Source organism: Salarias fasciatus, chromosome 17 (assembly GCF_902148845.1).
Source record: "Salarias fasciatus chromosome 17, fSalaFa1.1, whole genome shotgun sequence".
Taxonomy (NCBI): Eukaryota; Metazoa; Chordata; class Actinopteri; order Blenniiformes; family Blenniidae; genus Salarias; species Salarias fasciatus.
The window spans coordinates 17,037,987-17,055,048 of NC_043761.1; the positions used below are offsets into that span (position 1 = coordinate 17,037,987).

The 17,062-nt window shown below is 55.9% G+C and overlaps 1 protein-coding gene across 2 annotated transcripts in view; it reads right to left on the minus strand.

Moving 5' to 3' along the window:
- Positions 1–21: 21 nt before the first annotated feature.
- The window catches only part of tmtc1 (transmembrane O-mannosyltransferase targeting cadherins 1), a 27,975-nt gene continuing 10,934 nt past the window's right edge, over positions 22–17,062 (minus strand). The window contains exons 4-19 of one of the 2 annotated variants that reach the window (XM_030113916.1): positions 16,961–17,062; positions 8,619–8,700; positions 8,423–8,526; positions 5,769–5,958; positions 3,512–3,633; positions 3,252–3,419; positions 2,993–3,106; positions 2,771–2,914; positions 2,387–2,495; positions 2,216–2,318; positions 2,012–2,147; positions 1,775–1,919; positions 1,516–1,653; positions 1,307–1,429; positions 1,088–1,165; positions 22–1,010 (exon numbers count right to left, since the gene is read on the minus strand). The exon at positions 16,961–17,062 is cut by the window's right edge and continues 96 nt beyond it. In XM_030113916.1, coding sequence (XP_029969776.1) covers positions 864–1,010; positions 1,088–1,165; positions 1,307–1,429; positions 1,516–1,653; positions 1,775–1,919; positions 2,012–2,147; positions 2,216–2,318; positions 2,387–2,495; positions 2,771–2,914; positions 2,993–3,106; positions 3,252–3,419; positions 3,512–3,633; positions 5,769–5,958; positions 8,423–8,526; positions 8,619–8,700; positions 16,961–17,062 — 2,005 coding nt within the window. In that variant the 3' untranslated portion in view covers positions 22–863. The remainder of the gene's footprint in view (positions 1,011–1,087; positions 1,166–1,306; positions 1,430–1,515; positions 1,654–1,774; positions 1,920–2,011; positions 2,148–2,215; positions 2,319–2,386; positions 2,496–2,770; positions 2,915–2,992; positions 3,107–3,251; positions 3,420–3,511; positions 3,634–5,768; positions 5,959–8,422; positions 8,527–8,618; positions 8,701–16,960) is intronic. The other variant, XM_030113917.1, reaches the window with a different exon arrangement.

The following is a 17,062-nucleotide window of genomic DNA, read 5'->3' on the forward strand; positions in this document are numbered from 1 at the left end:
TCCAGGCGTCACTTGGAAAAACATAAACTTTATTCTTTTAACTCGGTGCAAGTCAACCGATGCACTCGTCACTTCGTTTCCACCTGGAACAACCAGTCAGAACATAAACCCAGTCAGAACCGAAGCCAAGGCCGATCCCACGGAGCAGGGTATCTTCTGAGCAGGTAAATCCCCGCCGACAGCAGCCGTTACCCAGAATGCTGCCCTGCTGTGGAGCAGCTCGTGTTCTCAGAAGGTCCTGGATGGAGCTCGGGCTGAGAGGAGCGCTTCAGGGAGAGTTTTAGCAGGAGATGCAATCCTTAATGAAATAAATAAACATAACGTGAAACCTGGTTACGGACACTGAGAAAGAGGACTTGGTTCTGGCTCTTCATAGTTCCCAAGTCCGTCTGGCTCCATGAGGATCACATCTGAACAATGAGCTTCATAATAACGTCTCACACGGCAGAACTGCAGGAAGAGGAATCTGTGAGGAAGCTCTGCAGGACAATCCTGACTTCATCCAGGATGTCTCTTTATCTTCACTGTGAACGTTCCTCCTGTCCTTCTCCTGGTTTTCATTCGTGGATTTTAAACTCTGGTCTCTTTGTTCACGACATTCTGAAGTTTGCTTTAATCCGGAGTGTTTCAGATGAGCTCACAGCGTTTCTGCTGAAATCCAGAGTGTTTTCAAGGCTCTGATGTGTCGGTGGAGATCTGATCTTCTGGATCCTTCTGGAGTTTGTGGAGTCGTCCATCACGTCCTCCACTTCAGTCCCACTGTCTCCACAGGAAGAGCCCCCCCCGGGCTGGACTGAAGCTCCGCTGGTCTCAGACCAGCCGATCCTCCGGTCGGCCTCAGAGTCCCGGGGGTCGGGGCGGGGTCAGTGGGGGCTGTGGTGGTCTACCCCTCCCCCCGTCAGCCTCTTCTCCAGCCGGTCCAGCTTGGCCAGGTTCTCCTTCAGGAGTTTGGAGCCGGGACTCAAGAGCAGCGCTCTCTGGTAGTACATCCTGGCTGCTGCATAGTCCCCCTACACACACACACACACACACACACACGGTTTAGGGTTCTGTGGCGGTGGTTCTGGTTGCGGTCCGGCCTCCTCACCTTGATGTGCTGGATCCCTCCCATGTTCATCCAGGCCTGCGACTGGTCGGGTTTGAGCTCCACGGCCAGCTGGTAGCTCTGTGGACGGCAGAGGACGGAGACGCTTCCTGAGTCCAGCTGCACCGCTGCTACGGCGTCAGTGTGAAGAGAGCGAGAGAGAGAGAGAGAGAGGGAGAGAGAGAGAGAGAGAGAGAGAGGGAGAGAGAGAGGGAGCGGTACCTGGAAGGCTCGGTCCAGCTGGTTCATCTCTCTCAGCTGGTTCCCTTTAGAGAAGTACAGCTCTGCTCTCACCGTCTGGTCCGGAGGGTTCTGCTGCAGGGCCCGGTCCAGAGCGTCCAGAGCCTGGCACAGAGCGGCGCCGGTCAGTTTCCACGGCAACAGCGGAGGCCGGCGGCACGGAGCGAGAGCGCACACACACACACACACACCTGGGTGTAGTTCCCCCGCTTGCTGTAGATGGCGGACAGGAGGCGGTAGCACTCGATGCAGCCGCCCTCCCGGGAGATGATGTCCAGCGTCATGGCCTCCGCCTCGCTGGAGCGGCCCGCCATGGCCAGCACCTGGGCCTGGAGGTCAGGAGGGTCAGGACAGCAAGGACCGCGTCACCACGGGAGAGTCATCACCTCATCATCTCTCACACACACACACGTACACCCAGTGTGTGTGTGTGTGTGTGTGTGTGCTGACCAGAGCCAGCCAGATGTCGGTGCTGTCCGGCTGCAGCGCCGCGGCCTCCCTGTAGACCTGCAGCGCCTCCTCGTAGCGCCCCGTGTTGTAGTACAGCGCCCCCAGCGGCGTCAGGATGTCCACCTTCCTGGTCACCTGCAGCGCCCTGCACACCCAGGTCGGAGTCAGCGGGGTCAAAGGTCACAGAAGAGCCCGTCGGAGATCCGTCCGTCCCCGAGGAGCGGCTGCCTGTCTCACCTCTTGTACCAGGACTCGGCCTCTTCGTTCTCATTGGACGAGCGCAGCAGGCGGCCCAGGTTGACCATGGCCACGTAGTGCGCCGGCTTGAGCCGCACGGCCTGCTGGTAGTGGGCGGCGGCCAGCTCGCCCTTCCCTGCGGGACAGCGGCCGGGTCAGCGCGGCGGTCCGGGCGCCTCCCCGCCGGGCGGAGGCCAAACTCACCTGCATCCACCAGGAACACGCCGTAGTTGTTATGGAGGTCGGAGCTGTCGGGGCAATTCTCGATCCCCTTCAGATACACCTCGTTAGCTTCAGCAAGGCGTTTCTGCAGGACGGGAGGGGGGCAGAGGTCAGCTGTGAGAGTGTGTGTGTGTGTGTGTGTGTGTGTGTTACCTGCTCGGCGTAGAGCGAAGCCAAACTGGAGTAAGCGTCGGCAAAGTGAGGCCCGAAGTGGATGGAGTCCTTGAGCAGAGCCTCGGCCTCCTTCTCCTTCCCCTGGGACCTGGAAGCAGCGTTAGCATCGCCCCGGTTAGCATTAGCATCGCCACTGTCAGCTTTAGCATTGTCACTGTTAGCATTAGCATTGTCCCGGTTAGCATTAGCATCGCCACTGTCAGCTTTAGCATCATCACTGTTAGCTTTAGCATCATTGGCTTCACCAACGTGTTCCTTCATCACAGAACATGTCTGAGGTATTAATTTTTTTAACTGGCAGGGTGTGTGTGTGTGTGTGTGTGTGTGTGTGTGTGTGTGTGTGTGTGTGTGTGTGTCTCTGACTTGAGCAGGTTTCCCAGGTTGAACAGGGCCCGGTTGTGCTGCGGGTTGGTCTCCAGAGCCTTCCTGTAGTAGCGCTCGGCCTCCTCCACGCTGCGGGTCAGAGTTCCCAGGTTGTTCATGGCGCTGGCGTGGCGGGGGTACAACCTGAGGGCGGGGGGCGTTACAGAGCACGCTGTCTGCTACGTCTGTGTGCACTGACCCGGGTCCTGCAGGACCACTGACCTGAGCGCGGCGGTGTAGTGGAGGATGGCCTCCTGGTGCCGGCCGCTGTCTTTCAGGAAGTTGGCGTAGTTGTAGTGAACTTTGGCGTTGTGAGGCAGGGTCTGGATGCCGGAGCTGGAAGGAAGAGGAGGAGCCGAGGACGGCTTGAAGGGACAACAGCACTCAGGACAACGGCACGGGACGACGGTCAGATGACTGCCGGTCTGACCGTCACATCGCAGGCCCTGAACGCCCAGACGGCACTGAGAAGAGTTCCTACCGGAACAGAGCCTCCCTGGACAGCCAGACGTGGTTCTGCTGGACCGTCTTCCAGGAGAAGAGCAGCAGCAGCAGCAGCAGGGAGACGCTGAGGACGGCCGTCCCCCAGCGGCCCAGCAGCGAGCACAGCCGGCCCAGGCCGTGCGCCACCAGGACGCAGTAGCCCATGCTGCAGGGGGACAGACCAGAGCCTGAGGACGCTGGCCGTCTCTCGTCCTGGTCTCTGGTGACCAGGCGGGGAGGGGGCGGCGCTCTGCTCACCTGGGCATGTAGAGGACGCGCTCGGCCACCACGAAGCCCACCCTGAAGAAGAGGTTGCTGGCCGGGATGAAGGGGAACACCAGGAACAGCAGGCCCACCAGCAGCTCCCTGCTGTCCTGCCTCTGCAGAGACGGGGGACAGACGGAGACGTCTCACACACAGCTAGCGCTAGCGCTAATGTGTTAGCGTCGCAGCAAGAGAGCAACCCGGACCGTACTGACTGCGGCTGACGGGAACCTTGCTGATCTCTGCTAACCGCCGCAGAGGGACGGACAAAGAGACGGACAAAGGGACGGGACGAGGTTCATCCCAGTCCGACGGTATCTGTGTGGAGTTACCCAGGATCCTCCACTCCCTGAGGACATCAGAGCCGCCAGTACCTGCTCCAAACAGGACAGCGATTCCTCAGGAGAGGCGTTCTGGTCGCTCCTCTGAAAAACTAATCCGGAGACGCACGTCTCTGCGTCAGAGAGGACAGTTCAACAAGAGACGAGAGACGAGTTTTCCAGGTAAGCTTCAAACGCACAAAACAGGACTGTTCCTCCAGACTGAGCTCCTCCTGCAAGACATTTTATTTGCATGTTTTTTTTCAGATTCACATTTATTCGACATGAGCTGCTCCTGTCTGTCCCTCTGAAGAGGACATCTGTCTTCAGGGGACGCTGCAGCTGGGACTTTATTGTGAAGGGCTTCAGAGGTTTGACGACACTTGATCCGGTGCAGTTTTAATTGTTTACAGCAGCAACATGGGCCCAAACACGAACAACTACAAAGGTCAACTCAGCTAGATTGTCCGTTGTTGAAAAGCAGAGGAGTTCTAAAACGTTACGGTCGACTCAAGAGACTTCCAAGACAAAGAAAATGGAAACTGTTTAAGTGTGAAATGATCCGACCTTCAACAGAATCTGAAGTCGGTCCCAGGAGTGATTTACTTCTTCTCTCTCCTTTCTGAGAAACTGCTGTCTGGGATTAGAAGCCCGTCTGCAGCCTTCCTCCTCAGCAGCGTTCTCTCATGACGTTCTCTCCCTCACTCGTTTTGTCGGCTCTCTCATTTACTGCCCTCCGTGTTCCGCTGCTGTTCCTCTCTGCTCTTCGTTTAGCTTCTTTGATTTTTCATTTTGCAGACTCTTCACATCCATCAGAGTGTTTGCAGGATTAGTTTCTCTCCATCGCTTCACTTTCAACACACATCACCGCCTGGATCTGAACTAACCGAGTCGACAACACCAGGAGGTGAATCAGTACCCTCCGATAGTGACCTCTGACCTCTGACAGTGACCTCTGACCTCTGACCATACATACAGGATGTCAGGAATCCTCTCTGTCTCTGCCGTTCGTCCTCGTCTCCTCCGGTCGTCTTCAGAAACGCCTGCTGTGTGTTCCTGGCGCTGAGCTGTGTGTGTGTCTGCAGAGACGGTGTGTGTGTGTGTCGGTAATAAACGGTGGGAAGGAAGGCGACGTGAACGAAAAGCCTCATCTGCTCAGACTCTAAAGAAAGACTCAGCACAATGTTCTATATACAGTACGTACAGCGAAACGGTGAGGCAGCGAGCCGGTCTCCACGGCAACAGGAGCAGCGTGTGATGGAGTGTGTGTTCAGACCGCCGCAGCAGCAGCAGGAGACGCACAGTGTGTGTTTATGAAGGACAGAGTGTTAGAAATGTTCCCTTCAATCACTGTCAGGTGATCAGCAGTAAAGTGGATGACGGTTGAATTCCTGCCCGCTCTGATCCAGCCTTTCATATTCTCTTTCCTGTAAGTCATTTATTAGCTGTTCATCTGCTCATTAGATTCATCAGAAGCGGCTTTGACATCTGCCCTGCAGCGCGCCGCCACTTCCCCCGGGCCAAGAGGACGCATTAATGGATGGACGGTCTTCAGTCTGTACCAGCTTCCACCTGCAGGGGTCACTGTGTTCCCACATGCAGGAGGTCACACAACATCCAACACACACACTGCAGACTGTTTTCTACACTCAGTCACAGTTTTTAGCTTTAAATTTCAAGACTGATGTAAAAATCAAGTAAACTCGACATCAAGTCCGTTAATATCTGGTTCCCCTCCCGTCTGTCCTCCCAGCCCCCCTCTGTTTACCCCTGGGTGAACTTTACAAGCAACAGGGTGATTAACCTTTCACAGAGCGCTCATTACAATCCCCCCGGCCATAACGAGATACAAGGACACGTCCAACCAGAACTAATGACCCTAATCTGAGTCCCGGCGCAGAGTCTGTGGTGTGAGGTTCACCCCGGTTTACCTGCAGCGAGACGACGCAGCGGACGCTCAGGGCCAGCATGACGGCGGCCAGCAGCAGCGTGGCGGCGTTGCGGGCGTCGCCCAGCGACTCCACCAGGGGGATGCTGCCCACCTGCCAGTCGTAGCACAGGACCACGGGGGCGAGCAGCAGCCAGGCGTTGAAGGACAGCAGGAAGGAGTAGGTGAGCATCCTGAAGGGAGAGGGAGAGAGAGAGAGAGAGTCACCACCGTCATCAGAACACAGATCAGGCTGTTTACGTTACGCCGTCAGAGTTTGGCGGTTCACCTGAGGAGGGGCGAGCCGGAGGTCGTCCAAGGTTAAATATCGACTGGGTGTAATTTTCTCAGCTGACATTTGGAGCCGAGTCTGAGCTGCAGTGCTCTGAATGCTAACAGCCCGGGCTGCTCCGAGCTCCGAGCACCCCCCCCCCCCCCCCCCCCCCCCCTGCCACCCCCCCTCCCTGAACACTGAGCCGAGGGTTCAGGACCTCCGTGACTGACTGCTCCATCGATCTCGCCCACGGCGAAGAGCCTCTCTGCTGCTGGTAGAACAGCAGGTCAGGCAGAGGAGAGGAAGAGGAGAGGAGGGAGAGGAAGACCAGGGGAGGGGGAGGAGAGGAAGACCAGGGGAGGGGGAGGAGAGAAAGACCAGAGGAGGGAGAGGAAGACCAGGGGAGGGGGAGGAGAGGAAGACCAGGGAGGGGGAGGAGAGAAAGACCAGGGGAGGGGGAGGAGAGGAGAGGAAGACCAGAGGAGGGAGAGGAGAGGGAGACCAGGGGAGGGGGAGGAGAGGAAGACCAGAGGAGGGAGAGGAGAGGAGAGGAAGACCAGGGGAGGGAGAGGAGAGGAAGACCAGGGGAGGGAGAGGAGAAGACCAGGGGAGGGGGAGGAGAGGAAGACCAGGGGAGGGAGAGGAGAAGACCAGGGGAGGGGGAGGAGAGGAGAAGACCAGAGGAGGGGGAGGAGAGGAAGACCAGGGGAGGGAGAGGAGAGGGAGAGGAGAGGAAGACCAGAGGAGGGAGAGGAGAGGAAGACCAGGGGAGGGGGAGGAGAGGAAGACCAGGGGAGGGAGAGGAGAGGAAGACCAGGGGAGGGAGAGGAGAAGACCAGAGGAGGGAGAGGAGAGGAAGACCAGGGGAGGGAGAGGAGAGGGAGACCAGGGGAGGGGGACCATGCCGATCCGGTTCTTCCTCCTGGCAGTCAGACTGGCTCCAGTCCTACGACAGCACCGAGCTCCTTCGTCCTTCTGACTCTAACTCAGTGCAGAGCAGCACAGCGGCGCTCCGGGTCTGAGACTCATCCTGCATCAACGGACGTCCTGAGAGACAAACAGAAACAAGTCCCGGCCCGGGACGTCCACAGGACCGAGAGGTTGTCACAGAGCAGGCGCGACTCCAGCCCGCTGCTGAAGGGCCGTTTAGCAAGCAGCTCAGTGTCCTCCACCAGTCCTCCGCTCAGCCCTGTCCCTCCATCACACCTGCAGCAGGGACCAGTCCAGACTCTGAGACCAGGACCAACCAGAGACCGGCTGAGACCAGGACCAACCAGAGACCAGCTGAGACCAGGACCAACCAGAGACCAGCTGAGACCAGGACCAACCAGAGACCAGCTGAGACCAGGACCAACCAGAGATCAGCTGAGACCAGGAGCAACCAGAGACCAGCTGAGACCAGGACCAACCAGAGATCAGCTGAGACCAGGACCAACCAGAGACCAGCTGAGACCAGGACCAACCAGAGACCAGCTGAGACCAGGACCAACCAGAGACCAGCTGAGACCAGGACCAACCAGAGACCAGCTGAGACCAGGACCAACCAGAGACCAGCTGAGACCAGGACCAACCAGAGACAGGCTGCAGGACGGACGTCCTACCTGGACGGACAAATGGATGGATGTGTGTAGGGATGAAAGAAAGGAAGGATGAATGGATGGATGGATGGATGGAAGGATGATTGGATGAATGTAAGGACAGAATGACGGACTGGCGGATGGAAGGATGTATGCAAGGATGACTGAAAGGAAGGATGGATGATAGATGGATGGACAGACGGATGGAAGGATGGACGATTAATTGGATGTACGGTAAAACTAGGGTAACGATCAACAGCAGAGAATGATACAAAACGATCGTCTCACACACAAAATAATGCATATTTATATTTGTGTGACACAGTGTGTGTGTGTGTGTGTCAGATTCAGCAAGGGTTCATTCACATGGTGAATCTGACACACACACACACACACACACACACACACACACACACACACACACACACACACACACACACACACACACACACACACAGCCTCTCGTCACCTGTCTACCTGCATGCCAGCGTCCAGCGTCCACGGCACGAGGGACGAGGACAGGCAGCCGGGGGGACGATCACTAACAACCAGAGGAGACCGAGGCGGACAGGAAGGACACCGGCGGATATATGAGACCCGGCCGGGAATTTCCCAGGTGGCCGAGGGAGGGGAGAGCAATCTGTCACTGCCGCGGCGCTGAAGACGGATTATACGACCTCTCAGCGCTGACGGCAAACACTGACAGGGCCGGAAGCAGCGCTACGCTAACCGTCTGCAACAAGGCCTGCAGGGAGAACGGACCAGGAGCAGCCCTGGGGGGGCGGGGGGGGGGAGCCTGAGACTCACCTGGTGAGCAGGTGAGGCGAGAAGGAGGCGGGGTTATCCTGCTCGGAGAAGAGCGGCATGGATCCTCCCATCAGCCACAGCCTCACGGACATGATGAGCGCCACCTGCAGGACGGAGGGGGACACGCGTCTTCACGGCTGGACGGGCTCCGGCGGGGCGGGGCGGGGCGGGGCGGGGGGGGGGGTCGGATACTCACGTAGGCCGAGACGAGGCCGGCGCGCTTGATGAGGGGCCTGCAGAGGAGGAGGACGTCCCCGAGTCTGGAGCTGGACAGGACACTGGAGGACACACACCACACAGTGATCTGAATCACAACGGCTCAGAGGAATCAAACCGTCGACGCCCAGTAGCCATCGACATCAGGTCCTCGGAGTCTGACGCCAGACTCACTGATTTCTCAGTTTCCTGTTCTGAGTGATGTAGGAGTCCAAACTGAGTGAAGCAAACCAACACACTACACAGTACGTGAGCACATCCACCCATCCCTCCACCCACCCCTCCATCCCTCCATCCATCCCTCCCTTCATCCATCCATCCCTCCACCCACCCCTCCATCCCTCCCTTCATCCATCCCTCCCTCCCTTCATCCATCCATCCCTCCACCCAGTCAAGGTCACTGAGCTCTTCCCCGCCAGCCTGCACTCTCCAACCAATCAGAGTTCAGAGGCAGCTCCGCCAGCCGGAGAACAGGATGAGAGGATTCCATCAGAGCGACGGGCGGAGCGGAGGAGGCGTGGAGAATCAGTCTGAGATGTTCCAGCCTTTCACAGAGCGGAGGTCTCGCAGGAGTTCTTCACACTGTGGATGTCTCGCGCTGCGTTTCATCTCGGCCCGGCGCTCCCTGCTCTCCTCTCCCGTCTCCTCCTCCTCCATATCTGCCTCTGACACCGTCTTTGCAGAGACACTTCAGACGATGCAGAGCTGGGAGGAACGTCTCTCTGATTGTGCCTGATAGCAGAACACACATGATCTGGAACGCTAACAGAACCACCGGGATGTTCCAGGGAAACAGAGCCACGTCAAGCTAACGAAGCTTTTTTTCTTCCTTTTGAAGAGCCAGCACTGAAAAATATGTGGAATCAAAGCCGAAAGCAGCTGACTGAAGATCAGGGCATCACAGAATGGAAACATCAGAGATATTAATTATCAAACACCTGAGGGAAAAACACTCCAGTGCTCTCCGTCTACAAATACAGATCCTACTGCAACAGTCCAGAGGCAACAGGCAGCGACCGGCTGCTCATCAGCTCTTCGTGTGGGGAAAACAATCACTGACTGCTGAACACACTGAACCGCTTTAGACTGAAGCCACACTGGCAGCCAGCAGAACGTCTCTGTTCTGAGGACGGGGTTCTGTTCCCGGGTCTGAGGGACGCCTCGCTAAGAGACCAGCGGCGCCGGAGCTGCAGCCGCCAGCAACACTCCACATCCCGCCGGAGAACAGACCGGCAGAGCGGAGGAACGACACACAACGCCACGCACGTGTGTGTGTGTGTGTGTGTGTGTGTGTCTGTGTTAGGAACAGGCGTTTGCGTCTGTGGTCCAAGGCCTCAACCTCTCCCAGAGGATCATGGGTAAGGCGTTTCCACGCATCTGCATAACAGGATGCTAATTTACCATGACAACCGTTACCGTGGCAACAGAGGAGGATGAATGGGGGGCAAAAGGGGGGGCGGGTGGGGGGGGGGGGGGGGGGGCAGAAAATTCAGTTTGACTGATTGTTTTGAAGAAACAATGTCCACAGACACACACACACACACACACACACACACACACACACACACGAGTCACTGCGTCTGCTTTCAGTTTCGTCTGGAGCTCCTGGACGGTCTGCTGGAGCTGGAATGTTTCACATTCCTGGCTCCGAGCGGCATTTCCTCCGCCTGTTTACACTCGTGTTCAGTGGGCCGGGGCCGGGACTGGGGCCGGGGCCGGGGCCGGGGCCGGGGCCGGGGCGTGAACCGAAGACACGGCGATGGAACGGTCCATAAACACAGACGCCACCGTCATTAACACGCTCCTGATAAAATGCAGACGTGACTGAACGTCATTCAGCAGCTCCTGTAATAAAACAGGATGTTCTTCAGTCTGGGGACGGAGACGACGCTCGGCTTGTATGAACATCCAGCGACTCTCGTAATACGCGGCGGAGATGGTGCGATTAAAACCATGAGTGATCCAAACAGCAGCTCTTCAGCGGCTCGCATGATTCACACTCACTACAGTCTGAGAAAGCCGCTCTGTAGCCTTGGAAAGGACTCCAGCGATCTCTGTGGTACTTGAAGGATGATATGCTGCTTTCATGGACGCTGAGCGGCGGAGGTGACGGATGATCGGGATTCTGCAGGTAGAGGTTTAGAGCGAACAATCAGAGAACAATGTTTCACTGAATCCAGTCCTGATTCATGCCGGAGCTCTGAGGCTCCTGAAGGAACTTCATCTCTCAGCCTGTGCGGCGCTCCGGCGGCCTCCATCGCTGACGGATGAGCGCCAGCTCCGGTGCTTTCCTCCCAATCGAACACAGACGCCGTGAAAATCACTTCACTGAACAGTAACAGAAGGAATCAGACCAACATGTGACATACTCCACTGTGAGGGTGACACTGGAGGTGATCAACCGGCTCAAGCTTCCAGGTCAGGCCTGATTTCACCGTTTTATAGATCAGATTATTTTTTACACTTTAGGTCAATACAGTTTGGCTTCATCGACAAACTGAGGAACACTCAGACTGTGACGGGGCTGCTACAGACGGCGCAGAATGACATTTTCATCATCCAGACTCATGAGAAAGTTCATCAGCCCAACACTGTCTGGATAATCAGGGTCATTGAATTAAAAAATATTCAGTCATAGAGCAGACAGATATCCTGGATAGTGAACATAAACGATGCCGTCTTGAGAGCTGCTCATTCAGACTTCCTCTCTGTGCCTCACTCAGTGTCAGTGGGTTCAGTGGTCTGTTGTACTGAAACTATTGTTTAGTCAGAGCTGTCTGTCTGTATGTCAGTCTGTGTGCAAAGTGAGATTTATCGCTGCGTGAAAGAATGTGTGGAGGCCAAGCAGAGGTCTGCAGAGCGACTCTCAGCTGAGAGGTGGAGGAGCCTTTAGACGCTGCGCTGCAGCTACGATGTTCTGCTGCACGACATGCTGTTAGTGTGCCGGTCCAGAGCGCTGGAACACACTGGACTGCTGCGGTCTACCAGGGACACACACACACACACACACACACACACACACACACACACACACACGCAATGCAAAGTCATCTGCCTGCCAGATTACGTCAAATATGCATCACACAAAACCCAGGAGAGGATTACCACCAGCAACCTCAGAGCGCTCTCTAAGAACTCTGTGTGCGTGTGTGTGTGTGTGTGTGTGTGTGTGTGTGTGTGTGTGTGTGTGTGTGTGTGTGTGTGTGTGTGTGTGTACGGGCTCTTCCCGTTAGGATACAAGCTGAATTGCTCACAGAATCTGCTCATTAACACAGAGAAGCTCTCTCTCTCTTGAACACACCCTCGCCCTGCTCCAGCCTGGAGGTCCTGGAAGGTCTCTACAGATCCTCTGGAAGGTCCTTCCAGGACCTCCAGGCTCCGCCGGCTCCATATGCAAGTCGTCAGTCTTCACTAACCTCTGAACAAACTCCTCTTATTCATGCATCGGGCGGATCATCTGCAAAGGAAGCCGAAGCCTTTGGCGGTCCGTCCCGGACACTTCATGAAGAATGAAGCTTGTCTGCCGAGCGCCAGCTGTCCTCCTCGATGGAGGAGGACAGCCTGAACCGGCTGGGGTCGATGTGTGTGTGAGTGTGTGTGTGGGGTTCAAGAGTCAGAGAAACCCGGCTGCTGCAGGCTTGTGTGGTGTACACACAGATCTGAGGCAGGGCCAGATCTTCAGAACGGCTTCAGGGACGCCGGGAGGGGCTCCAGCGTGGCTCCAGCGTGGCTCCAGCGTGGCTCCAGCGTGGCTCCAGCGTGGCTCCAGCGTGGCTCCAGCGTGGCTCCAGCGTGGCTCCAGGACCACTCGGGGGTCGGGGACTCTGTCTCAGGTAGCTTGCTCTCCTGTTATTCACTCTTACGCTCACGGTGCTCATCAGTTTTCTGAACCATCCCAGCTGTTGACACGACGAGGGCTTTTCTGCGTTCCGCACTAAATAATGACCTCCGGAGGGAAATGACGTCTCCGATTTCCTCCGTCTGAGGTTTGCCTACAAAGAAAAGCCTTTTCTCCTTCAGTCTTTATTCACACGCCGCTTCTGAGTCCACTGAAAGCGACTGGAAATGCTCCAACAGTTAGAGGGAAAATCAAACACATGACAAACCGCTGTCGACGGAGACGCTGAGGCTCACAGCAGATTCACAATCCTTGAACGGAACCGAGCAAGAGTGTGTGAGGAAGCAGGGCTGGGTTTCAGCCTCTGAGCTGACAGAGATAATCCAGCCAAACCTCCCGGAAGGACACCAAGGAGCTCAGGGAGGTCATGGCTCTCAGAAACTTCTTTATGCTGAAAGATGAAAAATGCCGGATGATTCTGTGGGGAGTAAATCTGCATGATGCAGTTTGATGTGCCTTCCTGAAACCCGGCCCACTGCGAGCACTCCAGATGAGAGCATGGAGCTGGGAACTGTAACGTGGAAACAGAGCTGTGAAGGACAGTCACTGTGACGCCTGCTCAGACACGTAGCCTGGAGAGGCTAATAGCATTTTGAAGGTTTGTGTATTTCTTCAATACCAGCTGGACCAAGAGCGCCACCACCGTCCACAGGCACTGCTCTCCTGACAGTTCCTGAAAGTAAAATCCGGCCCACATGAACATCAGACATCAGACAGAACGCTGCTGAGTGTACGAGACTCTGTCCACCACCTTCAAGACCTTCTGGCACCCAACATGGGAAACCAGGATCCACCGTCCAGGAATTCATCATCAGTGCTGCTCATTTCATTATCCGAGAGGTGAGAGTCTCTCGGGAGACGTGAAGAGCTTTCATTCACCATCTGTGTCAGCCGAACTGGAGCTACGTCCATTTTTAATCCGAGATTAGACCGTCGGGCCCAGATCTGGACCGAACACACCAGCAGTCACAGTTCAGGGACGTTTCAGATCCAATCAGTCGAGGCTGGGGGATCGCTGCCTCCACTCTGCGTCCGGTTCCATCCATCCACTGACTGGATCCAGACTCAGGATGCAGAGAGCAGTGGTTCCTGGGACTGTGGTCCAGGCTCCTCGCTGTCAGACTTGGGTTGAACTGCGCTGCTAGCGGCTGTTAGCAGTGGACGGTGGACCGTGCAGTGGACCCTCACCCTCCCATCACTCCTCAGACCGTCACTTTGCCCTGAAGCATGACTGCAGGCGCTGAGCTCCACCAGCCTCCACCCTCCGGAGGAGCGTCTGGGCAAACCGGTCCGGGGTAATTGGATTTGGATTGAACCGAGCGAGCGTTTCTACCCAGCAGGGAGAAGCGCTTCATTCTTCTGTTACACATGAGAAATCTGATGTTTATTCTTCCTCTCACGGAGACCCGGATCCCGTTGTCACCAGTCAAAACTCTTCTCTGTTTCTGTTCCTGCAGCAGTTTCCCCTGAATGAGTCAAATATTTGCCCGTGCCCGCCGCCATGGCTGTTTGCTGCAGTCGACCTCTATTTTAGAGCGAATCTCAGAGGATCGAAGCACGCAGGCAGCATACGGATTCACTTTCACTTTTCTGGGCTAAGAGAAAAAATGCTAATGGGTCGCAGGGAGCGCGGACTTGATTAAACATCACATTAGCATTCGGTGGGACGGCAGAGCAAGCCTGTCAGATCAGGATGTCTGAGCAGCTCCAGGGTCTCGCTCCAGCATGAGGAATGAAACCTGTTTCCTATTTGAAGGGTCTGAGGAGTCATGAGATGTTCGCATCACAGAGCCAATCGCTGCTTTAGGTCCCTCCCAGCTGCAGCAATGAAGACTCGTTATGGACGTCCAGAGCAAAGCAACAGCTGATCTCAGCAGGTCTCCACCTCAGGTGGAGTCGTGTCCTCCTGGTCTCATCCACACTGAGCCATAACTTTGATTTAAAGTGTTTCTATCAGTGTGTTTGGATCCGTTTAAACATTAAACTGACGTTGAGAGATGCAGATTTCCTTGGAGTGCAGCTGAGTGGAGCAGATTAAAGCTGCTGACTCAAGACGACGTCTCAGAGCTGGACTCAGACTCATCATACGGCATTTATATCGCCGATGACCAGCATGCACGGCGGCCTGGCAGCTCCGCTCCGCCCACGCCTCACAGCCTCCGCCTCCGCCTCTCGAGCTGACGACCACGCTTTCAGTCCACCTCGTCTGTCTGCGGCTGTCCGGCCAGTTCGCAGAGTCGAGAGGCGGTCGGCGGCGCGAGAGAGCAACTAGCAACCTGTCAGGGAGTGTGTGTGTGTGTGTGTGTGTGTGTGTGTGTGTGTGTGTGTGGGTCCAGAGGTTAATAGAACTGTAATCAAATTATTAGTTAGCTTGTAAACACTCCACCGAACACCGAGATCTGCCCAAAGCTTCCTGCAAGGCTTCACCCTGCGTTCAGTCAACGCCACACACACACTCCACCACACACACACACTCCTCCCAGGGTATTTATGCTAATCTGAACATATATTATGTAACATCTGAGGGGAGACTCAACATGCAATCTCATAAAAATCCCCAGAAACAGCTGATGGGAGAGTCATGGCGGCTGCTGTATCGATGAAGAGATAAACACAAAGCTGCATCCTGCCCGACTCGTCAAGACAACATCTGGATGTCAACCTGCGACACACACACTCTGGTATCATGATGGACTGTTTTCAGAGTGTATTCCTGTGTTCACCTGGTCAACCAGTCTCGATTCAGACAGAAATGAGGAACCTCTCTGGGAGCTGGACTTCTCCAAAACACAAACAGCCTGCACAGCGGTGGGAGAGGAGAGCCACTGCCACTGGTTAGAACATGTTTTCCACAGAAACACCACTGATGGCATGAAGCCTGAGAGCAGCATTGATTAACACACCAAACACAAAGTGACCCGCTTCCTGTCCCAGACCCGTCCAGTCCGTCCTCAGCCTGAGGAGCAGAACGTCCCGGCGAGTCAGGGGAAAAGTGACTGCAGCAGCACTGACAGGCTGTTCACAAGTATTTTAACTTAGAGGAGAGGGAGAGAGAGAGAGAGAGAGAGAGAGAGAGAGAGAGAGAGAGAGACATTTGTATCCTTCCCCACGCCGGCCGCCTGCTGCAGTCCGACTTTATCGCCACACAGCAGCCGTCTGCAGGCTTTACACCACCACCGCTATTACACCAGCTTACTGCGGTGTGTGTGTGTGTGTGTGTGTGTGTGTGTGTGTGTGTGTGTGTGTGTGTGTGTGTGTGTGTGTGTGTGTGTGTGTGTGTGTGTGTGTGTGTGTGTGTACTGGGGGCTATCATAGCTGTTGGCACTCGTCTTGAGGAAGACATAAACAGGGAGGAGACCAGAGACACACTGGACTGTAGTGGGCGGAGCAAAGACGAGCCGGGCGCTCAGCTGGAAGGAACCCGTGGATCACCTCCACCCCCCCTCCACCCCCCCCTCCCCCCCCCTCCACCCCCCCCCCCCCCCCCCTCCACCCCCTCCTCTGGTCATGGACCATGCATCACCAGTCGTTGACATCTGGCTGCAGCTGCATGTTTCAGGCTGTTACTGCGGTCTGTCTGGAAGCAGTGTGACGCTGCAGCCTGGTTTCCTTAAGCCTCCTCAGCTCACACAGGTGTCAACACCTCACACACACACACACACACACACACACACACACACACACACACACAGCGAGAAGCCCTGCAGCCCTCTGGAAGTTTGCCTTACTCCTAAGTGACAGACGCCTCGGGGTGGTTTGCCCAAAATAACCTCTAATACAGATTAAACTGAAACACACACTCACACACACACACACACACACACAGTGAGCACGCAGTGTTTCGGTGTTATCGGCTCGCTCAGTGACAGCAGGCTAATTCCACTACATTCCAGCCCGGCTTACACACAGCAGACGACGGCTCTGGAAACATCTGGACCGGGCTGTGGCATTGACACACACACACACACACACACACACACACACACACACACACACACACACACACACACACACAGGGTACTTATGCAAATGAGGAGAACTGCATAAACAGTGTAGAGACCAGAGCTCGGCTTTTAGTCCTGGTTGTAAATTGAGAATTTGAAAGTGGCCTGAAGCCAGAAAACCAGACACACACACACACACACACACACACACACACACACACACACACACACACACACACACACGATAGACGTGTCTGTTAGTTTAGTCTGCAGGTCTATTGGCACCGTGCGCGCCTGAAGGCCCAGAGGAATCAGAGCGACGTCTGGGCTGTACCGTCCTCACAGACCTCATGGTGACGAAGGTCGTCAGCTGATGGGGGTTTCTGGGAGCAGCGCCTCCGGGTGACGGCCATCATTAACGCCGTCGGTAACGGAACGTGTCTGACGGTGTTGGTGTGAGACGGCGTCTCCGGAGCTCACCAGACGAGCGGGCGGCGGCAGAGCACCAGGGCGTCGTACAGCACGCACACTCCGAACACGGTGACGCCCGTCTCCTTCACCAGCATGGCGCAGGTGCCCAGG